This window comes from Somniosus microcephalus, chromosome 17 (assembly GCF_052327205.1).
Source record: "Somniosus microcephalus isolate GS21.2 chromosome 17, FLI_Smic_1.0, whole genome shotgun sequence".
Lineage (NCBI taxonomy): Eukaryota > Metazoa > Chordata > Chondrichthyes > Squaliformes > Somniosidae > Somniosus > Somniosus microcephalus.
The window spans coordinates 3,797,875-3,819,006 of record NC_141003.1 but is presented as its reverse complement, the minus strand read 5'-3'; the positions used below and the strand labels follow the sequence as shown (position 1 = coordinate 3,819,006).

The following is a 21,132-nucleotide window of genomic DNA, read 5'->3' as shown; positions in this document are numbered from 1 at the left end:
TTACAAGTGTGGAGTCTCATTCCTTCAGCTTTTAATTGTTGTTGGAGATTTTAAAAATGTAAAATGTTCTGTCTTTTTTCCTTTCCCCCTCTATTTTTCTTTCTGTACCTAATTTGATATTGAATTCACCCACTCCAATTCACCCTCCTTCTCAGTCCTTCCGCTGTTAACTTCACAATCCTTCAATCGGTTTGGCTGAGGAGATACCCAGTTGCTTGTCCTGTCAGGTCCCAGATGTCCGGTTTCCCTCGCTGCGCTCTTATCAGCTCGCACTTTCAGCAACTTAACACGCAAAAAATTTGAAACCCTAATCGTGCAAGGGTAAGTCTAACAAATGGTAGACCCGGTTAGATACCCTACCACAGCAAATTATGGCCCAATGTGTGCGTTATTGAGTTATGAAACTAAAAGTGCTTGAATTCAGTGGCTCCCCATGCAACAAAGTACTTCTTGGGCTGTGAATTTGTGTGTAATCTTCACTTTGGAGATTTTCAAGGTTGCACCCAAAAGAATAAAACTGTAGCCTCATATCCAATGAGAGGTAGAGAAGCGAGGAGGTTTAGGAAGGCAATTCCAGATCTTAGGGCCTCGGCAGCTGAAGGCACGGCTGCCAATGGTGCAGCGATTAAAATCGAGGATACTCAAGAGGCCCGAATTGGAGGAGCGCAGAAATCTCAGGGGTGTTGTAGGACTGGAGGAGGTTACAGAGTTAGGGAGGACTGAGGCCATGGAGGGTTTTGAAAACAAGGATGAGAATTTTTTAATCTTAAGAATGGCGTTGTTCCCAATATTTCATAGAGTCATAGAGTTTTACAGCACAGAAAGAGGCCCTTCGGCCCATCGTGTCTGCGCCGCCCATCCATCCCTGTCCAGTCTAATCCCATTTTCCAGCATTTGGTCCATAGCCTTGTATGCAATGGCATTTCAAGTGCTCATCCAAATGCTTCTTGAATGTTGTGAGGGTTCCTGCCTCTACCACCCTTTCAGGCATTGAGTTCCACATTCCAACCACCCTCTGGGTGAAGAAGTTCCTCCTCAAATCCCCTCTAAATCTCCTGCCCCTTACCCTGAATCTATGCCCCCTTGTTATTGACCCCCCTACTAAGGGGAAAAGTTCCTCTTTATCTACCCTATCTATGCCCCTCATCATTTTGTACACCTCAATCAGGTCCCCCCTCAGCCTTCTTTGCTCCAAGGAAAACAACCCCAGCCTGTCCAGCCTCTCTTCATAGCTGAGGCGCTCCATCCCAGGTAACATCCTGGTGAATCTTCTCTGCACCCTCTCCAAAGCAATCACATCCTTCCTATAGTGAGGCGACCAGAACTGCACACAGTACTCCAGCTGTGGCCTCACCAGCGTTTTGTACAGCTCCATCATAACCTCCCTGCTCTTATATTCTATGCCTCGGCTAATGAAGGCAAGTATCCCATATGCCTTTTTAACCACCTTATCTACCTGTTCCGCTGCCTTCAGGGATCTATGTACATGTACACCAAGGTCCCTCTGACCCTCTGTACTTCCTAGGGTCCTACCACTCATTGTGTATTCCCTTGCCTTATTTGTCCGTCCAAAATGCATCACCTCACACTTTTCAGGGTTAAATTCCATTTGCCACTTTTCCGCCCATCTGACCAACCCGTTTATATCGTCCTGTAGCCTGAGGCTTTCCTCCTCGCAATTTACCACCCCACCAATTTTCGTGTCATCTGCGAACTTACTGATCATACCTTTTACATTCTCATCCAAATCATTTATGTAGATCACAAACAACAAGGGACCCAGCACCGATCCCTGAGGTACCCCACTGGACACAGGCTTCCAGTCACAAAAGCAACCTTCGACCATCACCCTCTGCCTCCTGCCACTCAGCCAGTTTAGGATCCAACGCGCCAAGGCACCCTGGATCCCATGGGCTCTTACCTTCTTGACCAGTCTCCTATGCGGGACTTTGTCAAAAGCTTTACTGAAGTCCATGTAAACCACATCCACAGCATTTCCCTCATCCACCCCCCTAGTCACCCCCTCGAAAAATTCAATCAGATTTGTCAGACATGATTTACCCTTGACAAAGCCATGCTGACTATCCCCGATTAATCCTTGCCTCTCCAAGTGGAGACTAATTTTGTCCCTCAGAATTTTTTCCAATAATTTCCCTACCACAGATGTTAGGCTCACTGGCCTGTAATTCCCTGGTTTATCCCTGCTACCCTTCTTGAATAATGGTACTACGTTAGCTGTTCTCCAGTCCTCTGGTACATCCCCTGTGGCCAGAGAGGTTCTGAAAATTTGTGTCAGAGCCCCTGCAATCTCCTCCTTTGCCTCCCACAGCAGCCTGGGATACATCTCGTCCGGGCCTGGGGATTTATCCACTTTTTGGCCTGCTAAAACCGCTAGCACCTCCTCCCTCTCGATGCTAATATGTTCAAGTATGTCACAGTCCCCTTGCCCGATTTCTATGTCTGCATCGTCTTTCTCCATAGTGAACACAGATGCAAAAAATTCATTTAAAACCCCGCCTACCTCATCTGGCTCTATACACAGATTGCCACTTTGGTCCCTAATGGGCCCTACCCTTTCCCTGGTTATCCTCTTGCCCTTAATATACTTATAAAACATCTTAGGATTTTCCTTTATTTTGCTCACCAGTGTTATTTCATGGCCCCTCCTCGCCCTCCTAATTTCTTTTTTAAGTACGCCCCTGCACTTTTTATACTCCTCTAGGGCTTCTTCCGTCTTTAGTCTTTTGTAACTGCCAAAAGCCCCCCTTTTATTTCTAATGCATTTTTGTATATCCCTTGTCATCCAAGGTTCCCTTTGCTTGTTGGTCCCACCCTTGACCTTTACAGGAACATGTTGGCGTTGTACTCTCTCTATTTCCCTTCTGAAAGTCTCCCACTGTTTTGATGTGGATTTTCCTATAAGTAGCTGCTCCCAGTCCACTTTGGCCAGATCCTGCCTTATCATATTAAAATCGGCCTTCCCCCAATTTAGAACCCTTATTTCCGGGCCGTCTTTGTCCTTTTCCATGACCACCTTAAATCTCACCGAATTATGGTCACTGTCGCCAAAATGCTCTCCTACTGACACTTCCACCACTTGCCCGGCTACATTCCCTAGAATTAGGTCCAGTACCGCCCCCTCTCTTGTAGGACTTTCTACATGTTGGCTCAAAAAGCTCTCCTGGATGCACTTTAAGAATTCTGCACCCTCTAAGCCTTTCACACTCGGACTATCCCAATTTATATTGGGGAAGTTGAAATCCCCCACTATTATTACCCTATTATTTTCGCACTTTTCTGAGATTTGCCTACATATCTGTTCCTCTATCTCCCCCTGACTGTTTGGGGGCCTATAGTACACTCCCAGCAAAGTGCTTGCCCCCTTTTTGTTTTTAAGTTCTACCCATATGGTCTCATTAGAGGAACCTGCTAATATATCATCCCTCCTTACTGCAGTAATTGCCTCCTTAATTAATATTGCAACACCCCCTCCCCTTTTACACCCCCCTCTGTCTCGCCTGAAGATTCTATACCCCGGAATATTGAGCTGCCAGTCCTGACCCTCCCTCAACCATGTCTCCGTGAAAGCAACAATATCGTACTCCCATGTGTTCAACAACAACTTCAGTTCATCCACCTTATTTGCAAGACTCCTTGCATTAAAATAATTTAGTTGGAGAAAATTTCTGCTCATCCAGTACTGGATGTCGGACAATTTAGAGACTGTGGAGGGGTCGAGAGAGGTGGTGGTGAGGTAGAGCCGGGTGTTGTCAGCGTACATGCGGAAACTGATGCTGTGTTTTTGATGATGTTGCCAAGAGGCAGCACGTAGATGAGAAATAGAAAGGATAGATACTTGGGGGAGACCAGAGGTAACAGTGCGGAGGAGGAGGAGAAGCCATTGCAGGCGATTCTCTGGACGAGGAGGGATAGTTTACCATGGTACAGTCACATAGGATGTCATCTGTGACTTTGATAAGAGCCATTTCAGTACTGTGGCGGGGCGGAAATCTGATTGGAGGGTTTCAAACATGGAGTTCAGGGAAAGATGGGCACAGATTTGGGAGGCGACAATACGTTCAAGGACTTTGGAGAGGAAAGGGAGGTTTGAGATGGGGTTTGCAAGGACAGAGGGTCAAGAGTGGGATTTTGAGGAGAGGGTTGATGACGACAGATTTGAAGGGGTGAGGGACAGTAAGAGAGAGAACTGTTAACAATATCAGCTAACGTGGGGACCAGGAAGGGAAGTTGGGTAGTCAGCAGTTTAGTGGAAATAGGGTCGAGGAAGCAGGAGGTGGATCTCATGGACAAGATGAACTCAGAGAGGGCATGAGGGGGAGATAGGAGAGAAATGAGAGAAAGATGCGGGTTCAGAGCGAAGGCAGGGGGGAACCTTAGAGGAAGTTTAGCCCAGTGGTGGTGCGGAAGGCAGGGAAGCGGCAGAGGCGGCGGAGCTAAATGGATGGTCTCCTGAACTCCTCACACTGGTTGGAGGTAAGGATGGAGGAGACAGGGGAGAGGGGTTTAAGAAGATGGTTTGCAGTACAGAAAAGCCGGGGGCTATCTTCGCATTCCAGCAATATCATGGAATAGTGAGCAGTTTTTGTAGACGAGAGCAGGACCCGATAGTGCTTTATGTGGCCAAACCAAATCTGGCAGTGAATGCGTAAACTAGTTGCCCATCATGTATGTTCAAGTCTGTTACTCTCGGACGTAAGGGAGCAGAGTTGAAAGCCGTACCGGGGGACCGGCCAGGGTGAGAGAGAGTAATGGTTTTAATGGAGACTAGGGTATCAAAGATGGAAGCGAGGGTGTGGTTAAGCAGATGGTTGCTGCAGAAATGCCATGGTGAATGGAGGGCCAAAGGCTGGATAGTTGGGATTTTGAAAGTGCAGTTGTAAGCGAAATGAGAGTTTTTTTTCCAGGGGCAGTCACAGAAGGAAGTAGGGCTGGGAGGGGAAAGGGGGAATGTGTATGGAGAGCGATGGAAGGAAGTGATCAGAGATGGCCATATCTGTGATTGACACGATGGGTGTAGTGAGTGTGGTAAACCACTGTTAGTATTGTTGTTCACTGTTAGTACTGTTGTTCACTCTTGCATATTGTTGTACTTGTCTGTGCATGCCTCAGCTGACTCCGCCCCTGGCTCCACCCTCATGGCTGGGTATAAAGGTCGCTGCTCGGCAGCCCCCGGCCCTTTTGGATACCAGGCAACCACAAGAGGCATGCTCTGTTCTTTGGTAATAAAAGCCTGTTTATTGCTTTCTCAATTTCCAGTCTTTTGTAGCAATTGATAGTGCATCAGTGAGGCCACGTTTTTTTTTTTAATTTGTTCCTGGGATGTGGGCATCACTGGCAAGGCCAGCATTTATTGCCCATCCCTCATTGTCCTCGAGAAGGTGGTGGTGAGCTGCCTTCTTGAACCGCTGCAGTCCGTGTGGTGAAGGTACTCCCGCAGTAATGTGAGGGAGTTCCTGGATTTTGACCCAGTGACGATGAAGGAACGGCAATATATTTCCAAGTCAGGATGGTGTGTGACTTGGAGGTGGTGGTGTTCCCATGCATCTGCTGCCCTTGTCCTTCTAGGAGGTAGAAGTCGCAGGTTTGGGAGGTTCTGTCGAAGAAGCCGTAGCATTTTGTAGATGGTACACACTGCAGACATGGTATGAGGAGGGAGTGAATGTTTAAGGTGGTGGAGGGGGTGCCAATCAAGCGGGCTGCTGTGACCTGGATGGTGTTGAGCTTCCTGAGTGTTGTTGGAGCTACACTCATCCAGGCAAGTGGAGAGTATTCCATCACACTCCTGACTTGTGCCTTGTAAATGGTGGAAAGGCTTTGGGGAGTCAGGAGGTGAGACACTCGCTGCAGAATACCCAGCCTCTGACCTGCTCTTGTTGCCACAGTATTTATATGGCTGGTCCAGTTAAGTTTCTGGTTAATGGTGACCCCCAGGATGTTGATGGTGGGGGATTCGGCGATAGTAATGCCATTGAATGTCAAGGAGCAGTGGTTAGACTCTCGCTTGCTGGAAATAATCATCGCCTGGCACTTGAGTGGCGCGAATGTTACTTGCCGCTTATCAGCCCAAGCCTGAATGTTGTCCAAGTCTGAATGTTGAGAGATGGCAAGGTCAAGGGGGTGGCCATAAATACGGGTGGGGAGTTTATATGGAGGGAGAGATTAAGGGATGATAGAAGGGCAGTGAACTCAGAGGAGAGAGAGCATGATGAGTTGAGATGGAAGTTGAAATCACCGAGGATGTGACGTCGCTCGGTACAGAGGCTGAGGGAGGAAAGCAGTGAAGATATTTCGTTGAGAAAATTGGCATGGTGCTTGGGTGAGCAGTCGGGAACGAGGAGGTTAAATGAGAGGCGAGAGGGGTGCTACAGGGTGAGATGGTCAGGAGAAAGTGCCAGAGTAGGGGGACAGATCAAGGTGTGATTGTGTGATGAGAGCCATGCCGCCACCACGGCAGTCTGGGCGGGGCAAGTGGTGGAAGGTTTAGCAGGTGGGGAAGCTTCATTTAGGGGGAAGGTGTCATCACCCTTCAACCAGGTTCCCATCAAGGCCATGATGTTGATGCAATCATCCACTATAAGCTCATGGATGGCAAAGGCCTTGTTCACAAGTGAACGAAGATTCTGGAGCGAGATGCGAAGCGGGGCGGTGATCGCTGATCCACTGGCAGAGTCTACAGGGTCAGCATTGGGAGGGGTGAGTGGGATGAGAACGAGATAGGAAAGATAAGCCCCCAGTGGGGGTGCTGGGCGGGAAGGTGGGCGAGAGAGTAGGACGTGGCAGTTTGGGTTGATGCTAGTAAGGAGGCAGTGATGAGTACCTCAATGGGCCCTTTGGAGGATGCCAAGAGAGGCACAGAGTGAAGCTGTAGGCTTCTCTCAAACGGAGCCAAGCCTGGGACTGCAGCAGAAGAGTAGTAAGGTCGAGGAGTGCTGAAGGGTTGGGCTAGGAATTTGGGAGGGCAGAGAACCCAAGAGGGGAGAAATGAAAGGAGAGCGGGGTCTAGGAGGGGTAAAGAGAAAAGTAGAAAAAAGCAGGGAGAAAAATGTGTTAATAGAAGTGATGGACTCGGGTCCATTAATTAAGCTGTATAAAATCTGTACAAAGAATGTGAAGTTGAGGGGGTAGAAATTAGTCTCGAGCGGTAGCGGTATTGTATGGACTGCTAGTTATACTCCCCGCCTGATATCCATTCCACTGACTGCAACATAACATGCTGCTCAGGCGATTCTGCTCCTTTCACAGGATGCCCAAGTGAAACTTCACCCCCATGGTGTGTAATTCCCCCTGTACCTTTTCATTTTCTCTTCTCTTGGGTAGCTTGCTGTATTTCGCCATTGCTGCATCATGTTCTGCAGAAAATAGATACCAGCAATTTATTTCAGGCATTGAATTATTTAAAAAAAATACCAAACATTGTTAGGATGGAATATTCAGGTTTCTCCACTTAATGATCAGTTAGTGACAGATTTATTTTGAATTCTTACACAAGAAACGACTTAAACATTAGAGAAACAAACAGAGAAAAAGCTGGAAACACACAGCGGGTCAGTCAGCATCGGAGGAGGAGGTGGTTTCGGAGTCAACGTTTCAGGCTTCAAAACCCAAGCCTGCAGTGTCGATGGCCTGTTCAATGTTTCAGGCTTCAGAACCCAAGCCTGCAGTGTCGATGGCCTGTTCAATGTTTCAGGCTTCAGAACCCCAAACCTGCAGTGTCGATGGCCTGTTCAATGTTTCAGGCTTCAGAACCCCAAACCTGCAGTGTCGATGGCCTGTTCAATGTTTCAGGCTTCAGAACCCAAACCTGCAGTGTCGATGGCCTGTCCAATGTTTCAGGCTTCACCTGCAGTGTCGATGGCCTGTTCAACGTTTCAGAACCCAAGCCTGCAGTGTCGATGGCCTGTTCAATGTTTCAGGCTTCACCTGCAGTGTCGATGGCCTGTTCAATGTTTCAGGCTTCACCTGCAGTGTCGATGGCCTGTTCTCTCCACAGATGCTGACTGACCCGCTGTGTTTCCAGCTTTTTCTGCTTATATTTCAGATTTCCAGCAGTTGTGGTATTTTGCCTAAGCTCCGGAATTCCCTGCCTAAACCTCGCCGCCCCTCTACCTCTCTCTCCTCCTTTAAGACGCTCCTTAAAACCTACCTCATTGACCAAGCTTTTGGTCATCTGCCCCAATTTCTCCTTACGTGGCTCAGTGTCAAATTTTTTGTCTTTTAATACTCCTGTGAAGCGCCTTGGAACGTTTTACGACGTTAACTTTACCCTTGCAATGAACAAGCCATTGCCATTCAGAGATCACAGCAAAACCTCTTGGATCTATTAATTAACAGACAATCCAATTCACTTTGGCATCGATCTGTGTACTGAAACTAAAGCAACATTACCCAGAAGAGAAATTCCGTCTGACCCCTCACCTCACAAGCTGTCCAAATGGTCACATTTTGTATCATTGCTCAGCAGGTTAACAAACAATTTGCATTCATATAGCGCCTTTAACATAGAAAAAGTCTGGAAGGATCGATCTGCAGTTATATCGTATCTTTTACGAGCTCAAGAACTTCCAGGGCCCATGAAGTACTTTTATAAAATGAATCCCATTGCTGTTATAAGAACTAGCTCTGTGCAAATTGGCTGCTTATATCACAAAAGTGACTTCATTTCAAAAGTAATTAATTTGCTGTGAAGCACTTTGGGAGGTCGTGTGGACATGAAAGGTGATAAATAAACGCAAGTTGGTTTGTTTTTATACAGTTATGCTGTTAGCATTGAAAGCTGGATTCATCTTCAGAGAAAGAAATGTCTACAAAACCAGTGGTACGTGAGGTCAAGTTACAGTCTGAGGGACATAACTTTTCTCTGCAATTTTCCTGCGTTATTGAATAGCATAGCTGCAACCTAAAGTTTTACAAAACATAGCGTACTCCCAGGATGTTCTTCACACAGTGACAATATTCAGTGCTATTGCTGCCACATTCGCCCTTATCCATGTAAATGGAACCTGCAGTTTGTGTAGCAGAAGGAACCATATAATCACTGATTAATGACACATTTATTTTACAGACAGCACCATGCATATTCTGGATTCCCAGGAGTGGAGGAAATTGCCCAAGGATGGATATAGTTAGCAGAATTCCTGCTTACAACTTGCTGTGATCAAACCGGTACTGAAAGAAATGCTGCAAACTTTCATGTGCAGAACCCTCGATACTTGGCACAGGCAAAATACGCTCTTGCTAGTTTCTGTACACTTAGAACATTTTTTTGTTTTTTCAAATCCAGATAAATTCTATTAAGGTATCTCCTACCAGGCAGGAAGTGCCTTCCATGAATATTACTTTAAAACTAATGTGTGTGTGAGGAATAGTTTAGATACCAAACACCTCCCCTGCCTTTACTTTGTAGGAGTCTACGTACTCCTAGCAAAAAATACTGAACTCGGAGAGGTTCAACAGAAAAGGTTTAATTGTTGAGACTGCATGTTGAACACAAAATGGAGTCAGAGACTACACAAAGTACGACTGTCTTTCATCAGTGCACAGCTTCGACTGCTCCTCCCCCGCTCTGGGCTTAACTATGTTGCAGATCGAGTTTCTTAAAGGTGTGATCCTTCTTAAAGGCATGACGCCTGATTTATAGTCTACGGACCGGAAAGCGGATTGTGTCCGTTCTGTGATCGGTACGCCACACAGCTCCCCCCAGAATCCGCTAGTAGGGAGTGTATGAACCGACGTGGCGGCTTGATGGCACGGCCGGAACGGCTCTTGGCGGTTGGTGTCGGGAGCGGGGGCGGTCGGACGCGTCGGGCTCTTAGGCGGTCTGCCCCGCGGTGGGGGTTGGCCCACTTGAACGGGTTCGTCGGGCTCTAGGTGCGCTAGCTTGAGCCGGTCGACCGACACCTTGTCAGTTCTGCCGCCCACTTCGAGGAGGAAGAACTTGTTCCCCGTCTGGAGTACCTTGTAGGGTCCGTCGTATGGGGGCCGTAGAGGTCCTCGGTGGGCGTCATGGCGCACGAAAACAAATTTGGCCATGTGCAGGCTAGGTGGTACGCGGGTTGCTGGTTCGCCGTGCCGGCCGGTGGGTACCGGAGCGAACTGTTGTGCTCGGTTGGCAAAAGCGCGGCGTTGCTGGTCAGCCGACCAGGGGGTCGTGGCGGTGGGCAGGAGCTCTCCGGGTACGCGCAACAGCTGGCCGTACACGAGTTCCGCCGCCGAGGCTTGCAGGTCTTCCTTGACCGTGGAGCATAGGCCGAGTAGCACCCACGGGAGGCGGTCGATCCAAGCCTCGTCCTCGAGGCTGGCGCGGAGGGACGCCGTCGTGGACCTGTGGAATCGCTCGCACAGTTCGTTGGCTTGGGGGTGGTAAGCCGTGGTGCAGTGAACGGCCACCCTGAGGTTTCGGGCGATGGCGGCCCACAGATCAGAGGTGAACTGCGGGCCTCTATCCGATGTCACGTCGGAGGGGACGCTGAACCGAGCGACCCAGGTACCGATGAACGCCCTCACGATGTCGGCGGTGATGGTGGATGTCAGTGGAATGGCCTCGGGCCAGCGGGTGGTACGGTCCACGATTGTCAGCAGGTGCGTGTGACCTTGTGATGGCGGCAGGGGGCCGACGAGGTCGATGTGGACGTGGTTGAACCTTCTTTCTGGCACGGTGAACTCGAGTGGGGCTTTGACGTGCTGGTGGATTTTGGCACGCTGGCAAGCTATGCAGGATCTGGACCAGACGCGCACATCTTTGCGCAGGCCGCGCCAGACAAATCGGTTGGCCACCAGTCTAATGGACGCGCGGGTGCCGGGGTGTGAGAGGCCGTGGACGATGTCGAACACCCATTTTCGCCAGGGCGCCGGGACTACGGGGCGGGGTTGCGCCAAGGAGGTGTCGCATTTGACTGTGACGGCGGACGGGCCGCAGGCGACGTCGGTCAGTCGCAGCCCTGGGAGGGTTGTGGGCGCGGAGAGCAGATCGGGGTCGGTGCGTTGCTCCGCTGCCAGTTGAGCATAGTCCACTGCCAGGTGGACGGCGGGGCGGGATAGGCAGTCGGCCACCACGTTGTCTCGACCGGAGACGTGCCGGATGTCCGTGGTGAATTCGGACACCGCGGCGAGCTGGCGTTGTTGCCTGGCTGACCACGGGTCCGCAGATTTCGCCATCGCGAATGTCAGGGGTTTGTGGTCGACAAACGCGGTGAAGGGGCGGCCCTCCAGAAGAAATCTAAAATGGTGGACTGCCAGGTACAGTGCGAGGAGCTCGCGGTCAAAGGCGCTGTATTTGGCCTCCGGGGGGCGCAGTTGGCGGCTGAAAAAGGCCAGCGGTTGCCAGGTCCCGTCGACCCACTGTTCGTACACGGCGCCGACCGCGTGGTCGGAGGCGTCCGTGGCGAGGGCCACCCTGGTGTTGGGCTGTGGGTGAGCGAGCATGATGGCGTCAGCGAGCGCCTTTTTGGTCGATTCGAAAGTGGTCAACATGTCCGCCGACCACTCGATCGCCATTCTGTCTTTCTTACCCCGGAGGGCTTCGTATAGGGGCCGCATGAGGGAGGCCGCTCCGGGAATGAAGCGGTTGTAAAAGTTGATCATCCCCAAGAACTCCTGGAGGCCTTTGATGGCGGTAGGCCGGGGGAACTGCTGGACGGCTTGCACCTTGGCGGGCAGGGGAATGGCTCCGTCCTGCGTGATGTGGTGGCCGAGGAATTCGATCCTGCTGAGGCCGAATTGGCACTTGGCTGGGCTGATGATGAGCCCGTGCTCACTGAGCCGCTGGAACAGGGTGCGGAGGTGCTCGATGTGTTCCTGCTTGGAGGAACTAGCTACCAGGATGTCATCCAGGTAGACAAAGAGGAACTTCAGGTCCCGGAGGACCGAGTCCATGAGCTGCTGGAAGGCCTGGGCCGCGTTTTTGAGGCCGAAGGGCATTCGGAGGAACTCGAATAGCCCAAAAGGGGTGATTATGGCCGTCTTGGGAACGTCCGTGGGGTGGACTGGCACCTGATGGTAACCGCGCACCAGGTCGACTTTGGAGACGACTGAGCGGCCGGCCAGTCTAGCCGAGAAGTCTTGAATGTGCGGTATGGGGTACCGATCCGGCGTGGTGGCGTCGTTTAGGCGCCGGTAGTCCCCGCAGGGGCGCCATCCCGTCGGGTTTGGTGACGATGTGGAGTGGGGAGGCCCAGGGGCTGTTGGAGCGGCGGATGATGCCGAGCTGTTCCATTGTGGCGAACTCGGCCCGCGCGATCTCCAGCTTGGCCGGGTCCAGCCTGCGGGCGTGGGCATACACCGGTGGGCCTGTGGTGGGGATGAAGTGTTCTACCCCGTGCTTAGCAACCTTCGCGGAGAAGGTTGGGTTGGTGAGGGCTGGGAACTCAGCCAGGAGTGCTGAGTCGTCGTCCGTTGAGCGGGCGCGGCACTGCCACGCCATTTCGGCGGGTTGGGGGGGGGGGGGGCCCATGGCGCCCGGGATAGGTGACATGGTGTTCATGTCCACGAGGCGGCGCCGAGGCATGTCGACCAACAGGCCGTGGGAGCACAGGAAATCCGCACCGGGGAGAGCACCATGGCGGTGATAAACTCCCAGTAGTAGCGGCGGCCTGCGAGGTCGATGGTGACGGTGCGGGTGCTGTACGTTCGGATGTCGGTGCCGTTTGTTCGGATGTCGGTGCCATTGGCGGCAGCCAGCGCAGGGCCGCGGCCGCCTCGCTGGATCTCGAGGGCGGACGCGGGGATGATGCTGCGCTGCGCGCCCGTGTCGCATAGGAAACGGCGTCTGGAGGCGCTGTCCGTAACATACAGCAGCGTGCCTGCTTGCCCCACGGCCATCGTGTAGGCCGGTGTGGGGGCGGTTGGAAATGTGCAGGGATGGCTGCAGCGGCGTGCCCGTGCGCCGAACCGGGTATGGAAGTAGCAGTAGCCCTGGGTCGGAGGGCTTGGGGGACGTGGGGGCCTGGGGGGCCTCGTGGCCGAGCTGTGTGGCCGCGCGATAGAGGGTGGAGCGCGCGCCGACGCTGCGGAGGCCAGGTCGGGGGTGACGGCGTGGTTGGAGCTGGCGGACAGGAGCTTATCGGCTTCGTCGGCCAGGGCCTCGAGGTCCGTGAGGCTGGACGCCACGATCGCCAGGCGGATGCTGGGAGGTAGTTGGTGGATAAAGAGCATGCGGAAGAGGGAGCCGGGCGGTTTCTCGTCGGTCAGAGCAAGCACGTGTGAGAGCAAGTCTGACGGCGTGGAGTCACCGAGGCCCGGGAGGTCGAGGAGGTGGCAGTTGCGCACGAATTGGGAGGCTGTGAATTTTTTAATGAGCGCGGCCTTGAGATGTGCGTACTTGCCTTCCTCCGGAGGGTTTTGTAGTGTTGTCCAGACTTTCGTGATTGTGGAGCTGCCCAGGGAGGCGAGGAGGTAGTCGTACATCGTTGCGTCGGCGGTGATGCCGCGGAGTCGGAATTGCGATTCGGCTTGAAGGAACCAGGCGGTGGCCAGGTTCTCCCAGAACTCCGGCAGCTTCACAGAAACTGCATTTGTGTCAGCCATGGTTACGCTTAGGAGTCGTCCTGAGCGTCGGGGTCACCAATGTAGGAGTCTACGTACTCCTAGCAAAAAATACTGAACTCGGAGAGGTTCAACAGAAAAGGTTTAATTGTTGAGGCTGCCTGCTGAACACAAAATGGAGTCAGAGACTACACAAAGTACGACTGCCTTTCATCAGTGCACAGCTTCGACTGCTCCTGCCCCGCTCTGGGCTTAACTATGTTGTAGATCGAGTTTCTTAAAGGTGCGATCCTTCTTAAAGGCATGACGCCTGATTTATAGTCTACGGACCGGAAAGCGGATTGTGTCCTTTCTGTGATCGGTACGCCACAACTTCATCTTTAAGAGCACTGAGGCACGTTCGATGGTCCTGCAATCCCGGGGGGGGTTGATCAACCCTCAAGGGGAGTGTGGAGTTTTGGCGCCATGATATTGAAACCCTCTCTCTGATCGCTGCTCCCTTACAGGGTGGCATCAGCGAATTTACACAACTATTTCTTTAAGGAAATCAACACAAACCATCAAAAGAATATGAACATTTTTCCCCACAGTACAATCACAAAAAAATAACGCACACACATCGCACATGTGCTGCTTTGTCTGTCAAGAGGGATGAATCATGGTCCTCTTTGAGTGAGGCGGAGATGAGAATTTTAATGTAATCTTTTATCAGTTCACCAGCAGCAGGGTGATAAAAGCAATCACTGAGCCCGAGCTCTGACTTCAGCCTTATGCTGCAGGTAAAGCTGGGACCTCAGTACAGAGGATAACAATGGAACATCCCATAATCACACAGTATCAGCCCCCGTTTCTACAGCTGGGGCACAGACACAAAGGGCTCGATTTTCATTGGGCCGCGGAGTCGGGATTGGAGGCGTGTGGGGTGTTAAAATCCTGAAATCGGGGGTCCCGACCCCATCCCGCCCCCAACCTGCCTCCATGCCAGTTCCAAAGGAGGCGGGTACCCGCCCCGCACCCGCCTACCCGAGGCGGGAAGGGATTAGTGCCAATTAACAGGCAGTTTTTAGCCTAATCCCTATTTTAAAGCTTGAACTGTGGGATTCTCAATGGCTCCAAACCACGCCAAGTAGGAGGAGTCGGGCCGTCGGGTTGAAGGACTTGGAGGGGTCGAGATGTCCGGTGTTCAGGTGAGTGATGTGTGCATGAGTGCAAAGGTAAGTGTGTTTGGTGTATCTAAAGTGATTAAAGAAGTGTAAATTACCTTTTCAGCCTTCCTTCCTTTAGGTTCGGGGAGTCCCTCATCTCACCGGCACAGAAAGCAGAATGGCTGCGATCTGTCAAAAGTGACAGCTTGCAGCTTTCTGTGCAGGAGAGATTTCTAACTGAGTCTGTGGAGAAGGACTCAAGTTAGAAGTAAGGCGGTCAGTGTTTGACAGCTTCAAACAGCTGTGAAACGCTGATATTTCATTTGTCAAAATCTCTTGACAGATGGAATTTCAATCTGTGACGTCACCTGTTGCCAGGTGGCCCTTAATTGGCCTGCTGAGCCCGCTGGGCGGGCTCAACAAGATCAATCAAGTTAAAATCGCGTGGATTGGCCGCATCTCGATGGAGGCGGGACTACAACCCCGAAAGTTGTAGTCTCGCCTCCAACCCAACTCCTGAATGAAAATCCTGCCCAAAGTGTACATTTCTGGATTAATCACCAGTACAGAAATCTACATAGATCACATCACAAAAAGGTCACGTATGAAAAATGTTCCATTAATTTGAGGTAATATATAAATATATGGTGGGAAGGAGGGACAAATATACTGTTAAAGAAGGATTGATAAGGGAAATACTTCCAACAAAGCAGTTGATAAAACGGAACTGGTTTTCTTTCACCTGTTAAGGAATGTCAGTACTCGAGACATGTCCCCACCCGTGGAGACCCAGTATCCTGGGCTGCCTTGGCACTCGGATGCTGTGGTCCATGGGAGAAGCCGGACACATCCAGAGCTCAGAGTTGGTATTTCGTACCTGCCTCGAGGATATAGTTCATAGTGGCTGCGCAATGTTGTACCTTCAGCTGGTGCGAGTGTTTTCTGCTTCAGACACCTTCCCCCATCTCCCATAAACCATAAAAATAGCACTCAGAAAAACGAGAAGTTGATGAGGGTCTCATTAAAAAATAATAACCTGGAAACCTTGGTGTGCAAGTGGTACTCTGCATGATTGCTGTTTTTCAGCCAGCCTTCCAGTGTAAATGGATTAAGCACATCTTTTACAGAGGTCTTACCAATGCAATGGATTTTCTTTACAGCACAGTCTGTTTAACTTGTGTAGACATTGTGCAGTTTAAAAAAATCCAGAGACTCATACCAGCAGAGATTTTAACTAATAAGTTATTTCATCACAAACCATTTCTGCCAAAGTAGCAGGAAGGCTGTGCCCTTGTGAAATACAGTGCAGCAATCTCAGTGGCGAGCAGGCCAACGAATACACTTTTTGTAGGATGCTGACACAACATGCACCTCATTGCAGCATTGCTACTGAAATTGAACAGTAGTTTTTATTAATAAATATGTAGCCAAGTCTAGTGGTTTTATGTGAGGTCCTAAAATGTCAGTATTTCTACATTTAGAAGAAAATCACAGGTTGCCGCATTTAGAATCACACACCTGACCAATATGGGATCCCTGGCACATTCCTATCCAAAGAGCCACTGGAGACCAGTGCTCCAGGAACACACATCGAATAAGTGCAGAGGAGGTAAGTACTGGGCAGAGGGGCAATAATTTACCGTCCGACCCCACTTTTCTCATTCCAATAGCTGAAGAGGAATGTCTGTGATGCTGGACAATGAAATGTGGTTGACATTGTTTAGTGGAGGTTAAACTGACACACTGAGCAAAAAGCTGAAGAGCACTGCTTAAGAAATACAGCTCTGCTCATCGGTGACCAACTTTTTAAAGGGAACCTTTAGAGGTGTTAGGCCCCTAATTTACCAATTTCTAAACCTTAGTATCTTTACTTTTTATATAGGCAATAAGTAAAATATGTTTAGAAAATTGGGATCCAAAAGAAGTGTGTCATTTGTATCAGAATTCTATTCTATTGGAAGACCAAAGACTTCCACAGTTATTATTATAAATCTACTTTATAATAATAACCTGGACAATGTTTTCTGTCCCAGAGCACTGGGTGCTCAGATTATACTGAAGCATCCCATACAAATCTGATGGGCTGCATAACTTTTATACACAGGCAATCACTTTTCACATGGAGACCTTAAGGTGGTGAGTTACTGTCACTGCCAATAGGGTGAGATTACACAATGCCTTTCACACACTCATCCTGAGGACACATCAGCCCCGTGTAGAAAGTAAGGTTTGATGTACCTCTGAAGTATCCTAAATTTTACTGTAAATAAAACAATACTGCTGGGTCTCGCCTCATTGATCTACATCGGAGCTGAGCGGCAGACCTGCGAGAGGCACAGAGTCAGCGAGAGGAGGATAAAGAGAGCGCGGAGAGGAGGCCTGGGACCAGAGCTGAGCGGCGGACCTGCGAGAGGCACAGTGTCAGCGAGAGGAGGATAAAGAGAGCGCGGAGAGGAGGCCTGGGACCAGAGCTGAGCGGCGGACATGCGAGAGGCACAGAGTCAGCGAGAGGAGGATAAAGAGAGCGCGGAGAGGAGGCCTGGGACCAGAGCTGAGCGGCGGACCTGCGAGAGGCACAGAGTCAGTGAGAGGAGGATAAAGAGAGCGCGGAGAGGAGGCCTGGGACCAGAGCTGAGCGGCGGACATGCGAGAGGCACAGAGTCAGCGAGAGGAGGATAAAGAGAGCGCGGAGAGGAGGCCTGGGACCAGAGCTGAGCGGCGGACCTGCGAGAGGCACAGAGTCAGCGAGAGGAGGATAAAGAGAGCGCGGAGGGGAGGCCTGGGACCAGAGCTGAGCGGCGGACCTGCGAGAGGCACAGAGTCAGTGAGAGGAGATGTAAAAAGTAATCGAAGTGTGACATCACCAGAAAGCAGGTAAGTGATTGGTTGGTGAGTATTTCTCTCTTTCTTCCAAACTAAATTTTTGTGATTTATAGTTTCTCGGGTCTCTGTTGTGTAGCGGGGAGTGCTGGTAAACAAGGGCCCTTGAGTATATCATTTAATTGTCGTGTAATTAGTGGTATTGATTTGATTTAATTTAATTTGAATTAATTAAAGGGTAAGTCATGGCAGCACAGCTCGGCCCCATGGCATGCTCCTCCTGCACTAAGTGGGAAATTTCCTGTGTCCCTGACAACCATGTGTGCGGGAAGTGTATCCAGCTTCAGCTACTGACAGACTGCATTGCGGTGCTGGAGCTGCAAATGGATACATACTGGAGCATTCGCGATGCTGAGCACATCGTGGATAACACGTTTAGGGAGTTGGTCACACCGCAGGTAAAGGCTGCACAGGCAGGAAGGGAATGGGTGACCACCAGGCAGAGTAGTAGGCGCAGGCAGGTAGTGCAGGGGTCCCCTGTGGCCATCGCCCTTTCAAATAGATATACCACTTTGGATATTGCTGAGGGGCATGGCTTATTAGGGGAAGGCAGCAGCAGCCAACTTCCTGGCACCATGGGTGGTCCTGCTGCACAGGACGGGAGGAAAAAAAGCGGGAGAGCTATAGTGATAGGGGATTCTATTGTAAGGGGAATAGATAGGCGTTTCTGCGGCCGCAAACGAGACGCCAGGATGGTATGTTGCCTCCCTGGTGCAAAGGTCAAGGATGTCGCGGAGCGGTTGCAGGGCATTCTGGAGGGGGAGGGTGAACAGCCAGTTGTCGTGGTGAATATAGGTACCAACGATATAGGTAAAAAACGGGATGAGGTCCTAAAAGCTGAATATAGGGAGTTAGGAGGTAAATTTAAAAATAGGACCTCAAAGGTCGTAATCTCAGGATTGCTATCAGTGCCACGTGCTAGTCAGAGTAGAAATAGAAGGATATTTCAGATGAATACGTGGCTAGAGGAATGGTGCAAAGGGGAGGGATTCAAATTCCTGGGACATTGGAACCAGTTCTGGGGGGAGGTAGGATCAGTACAAACTGGACGGTTTGCACCTGGGCGGGACCGGAACCGATGTCCTAGGGGGAGTGTTTGCTAGTGTTGTTGGGGAGGGTTTAAACTAAAATGGCAGGGGGTTGGGAACCTGTGCAGGGAGACAGAGGAAAGGGAAGCAAGGATAGAAACAAAACACAGGAAGGAGAAAAGCAAAAGTGGAAGGCAGAGTAATCAAGGGTGTAAATCAAACAGGGCCACAGTAAATAATAATTCTAAAAGGGCTAGGAGTGTTAAAAAAATCAAGCCTGAAGGCTTTGTGTCTTAATGCGAGGAGCATTCGTAATAAGGTGGATGAATTAGCTGCGCAAATAGATGTAAACGGATATAATATAATTGGGATTACGGAGACATGGCTCCAGGGTGACCAAGTCTGGGAATTCAACATCCAGGGGCATTCAATCTTCAGGAAGGACAGGAAAAAAGGAAAAGGAGGTGGGGTAGCATTGCTGGTTAAAGAGGAGATTAACACAATAGTAAGGAAGGATATTAGCTCTGATGATGTGGAATCTGTATGGGCAGAGCTGAGAAATACCAAGGGGCAGAAAACGTTAGTGGGAGTTGTATACAGACCCCCAAACAGTAATGCTGAGGTTGGGGATGGCATTAAACGGGAAATTAGAGACGACTGCAATAAGGGCACAGCAGTTATCATGAGTGACTTTAATCTACATATAGATTGGGCTAACCAAATTAGTAACAATACTGTGGAGGGGGAATTTCTAGAGAGTATACGGGATTGTTTCCTGGACCAATATGTCGAGGAACCAACTAGAGATCAGGCCATCTTAGACTGGGTATTACGTAATGAGAAAGGATTAATTAGCAATCTTGTTGTGCAAGGCCCCTTGAGGAGGAGCGATCATAATATGATAGAATTCTTCATTAAAATGGAGAGTGAAGTAGTTGACTCAGAGATTAGTGTCCTGAATTTAAATAAAGGAAACTACAATGATATGAGGCACGAGTTGGCTAGGATGGATTGGGGAACGTTACTTAAAGGGTTCACAGTGGATCGGCAATGGCAAACATTTAAAGATTGCATGGATGAACGACAGAATTTGTTCATCCCTGTTTGGCATAAAAATAAAACAAAAAAGGTGACTCAACCGTGGCTAACAAGGGAAATTAGGGATAGCATAAGATCCAAGGAAAGGACATATAATTTGGCCAGAAAAAGCAGCAAACCTGAGGATTGGCAGCAGTTTAGGATTCAGCAAAGGAGGATTAATTAAGAGGGGGAAAATAGATTATGAGAGTAAGGTTTCAGGGAATATAAAAACTGACTGCAAAAGCTTCTATAGATATGTGAAGAGAAAAAGATTGGTGAAGTCAAGCGTAAGTCCCTTGCAGTCAGAATCAGGGGAATTTATAATGGGGAACAAAGAAATGGCTGACCAATTAAATACATACTTTGGTTCTGTCTTCACAAAGGAGGACACAAATAACCTCCCAGAGATGTTGGGGAACATAGGGTCTAATGAGAGGGAGGAACTGAAAGAAATCAGTATTTGTAGGGAAATGGTGTTAGGGAAATTGACGGGATTCAAGGCCGATAAATCCCCAGGGCCTGATAATCTACATCCTCGGGTACTTGAGGAAGTGGCCCTAGAAATAGTAGATGCATTGCTGGTCATCTTCCAAAACTCTATAGACTCTGGAACAGTTCCCATGGATTGGAGGATTGCTAATGTAACCCCACTATTTAAAAAAAAAGAGAGAAAACGGGGAATTATAGACCGGTAAGCCTGACATCGGTAGTGGGGAAAATGCTAGAGTCCATTATAAAAGATGTTATAGCAGAGCACTTGGAAAACAGTGACAGGATCGGACAAAGTCAACATGGATTTACAAAAGGTAAATCATGCTTGACTAATCTACTGGAATTTTTTTGAGGATGTAACTGGTAGAATAAATAAGGGAGAACCAGTGGATGTGGTGTATTTGGACTTTCAGAAGGCTTTCGATAACGTCCCGCATAAGAGATCAGCATGCAAAGTTAAAACACATGGGATTGGGGGTAAGGTACTGTCTTGGATAGAGAACTGGTTGGCAGACAGGAAGCAAAGAGTTGGAATAAACGGGTCTTTTTTCCGAGTGGCAGGCAGTGACTAGTGGGGTACCGCAGGGATCGGTGCTAGGACCCCAGCTATTCACAATAACTAGCTGAAGTGCCCGGCGGTGCCGAGGCTTTTTCGAGGGCATGTTGTTGTTGGAAGAGAGCGCGACTGGGGGGGGGGGGGGGAGAGAGAGAGAGCGACTGGGGGGAAGAGAGGGCGGGGGGGGGGAAAGGGAGGGCGGGGGGGGGGAAAAGGGGGGGAAGGGAAGGGAGGGCGGGGGGGCGAAGGGAGGGCGGGGGGGGGGAAAGGGAGGGCGGGGGGGGAGGGGAGGGCGGGGGGGGGAGGGGAGGGGAGGGAGGGGGGAAGGGAGGGGGGAAGGGAGGGAGGGAGGGAGGGGAGGGGAGGGGGGAGGGAGGGGAGGGGGGCAGGGGGGGCGGGAGGGGAGGGTGGGCAGGGGCCCCCCCCCCGAGGGTCGCGGCCCCCCCCCCCC

At 50.3% G+C, this 21,132-nt stretch overlaps 1 protein-coding gene across 4 annotated transcripts in view; it reads right to left on the bottom strand.

Moving 5' to 3' along the window:
* The window catches only part of appl2 (adaptor protein, phosphotyrosine interaction, PH domain and leucine zipper containing 2), a 127,708-nt gene that overhangs the window by 76,398 nt on the left and 30,178 nt on the right, over nucleotides 1-21,132 (bottom strand). For all 4 annotated transcript variants that reach the window (XM_086009817.1, XM_086009820.1, XM_086009819.1 and 1 more), the window contains one exon: nucleotides 7,312-7,370. In XM_086009817.1, the coding sequence (XP_085865943.1) occupies nucleotides 7,312-7,370 (59 nt within the window). The remainder of the gene's footprint in view (nucleotides 1-7,311; nucleotides 7,371-21,132) is intronic.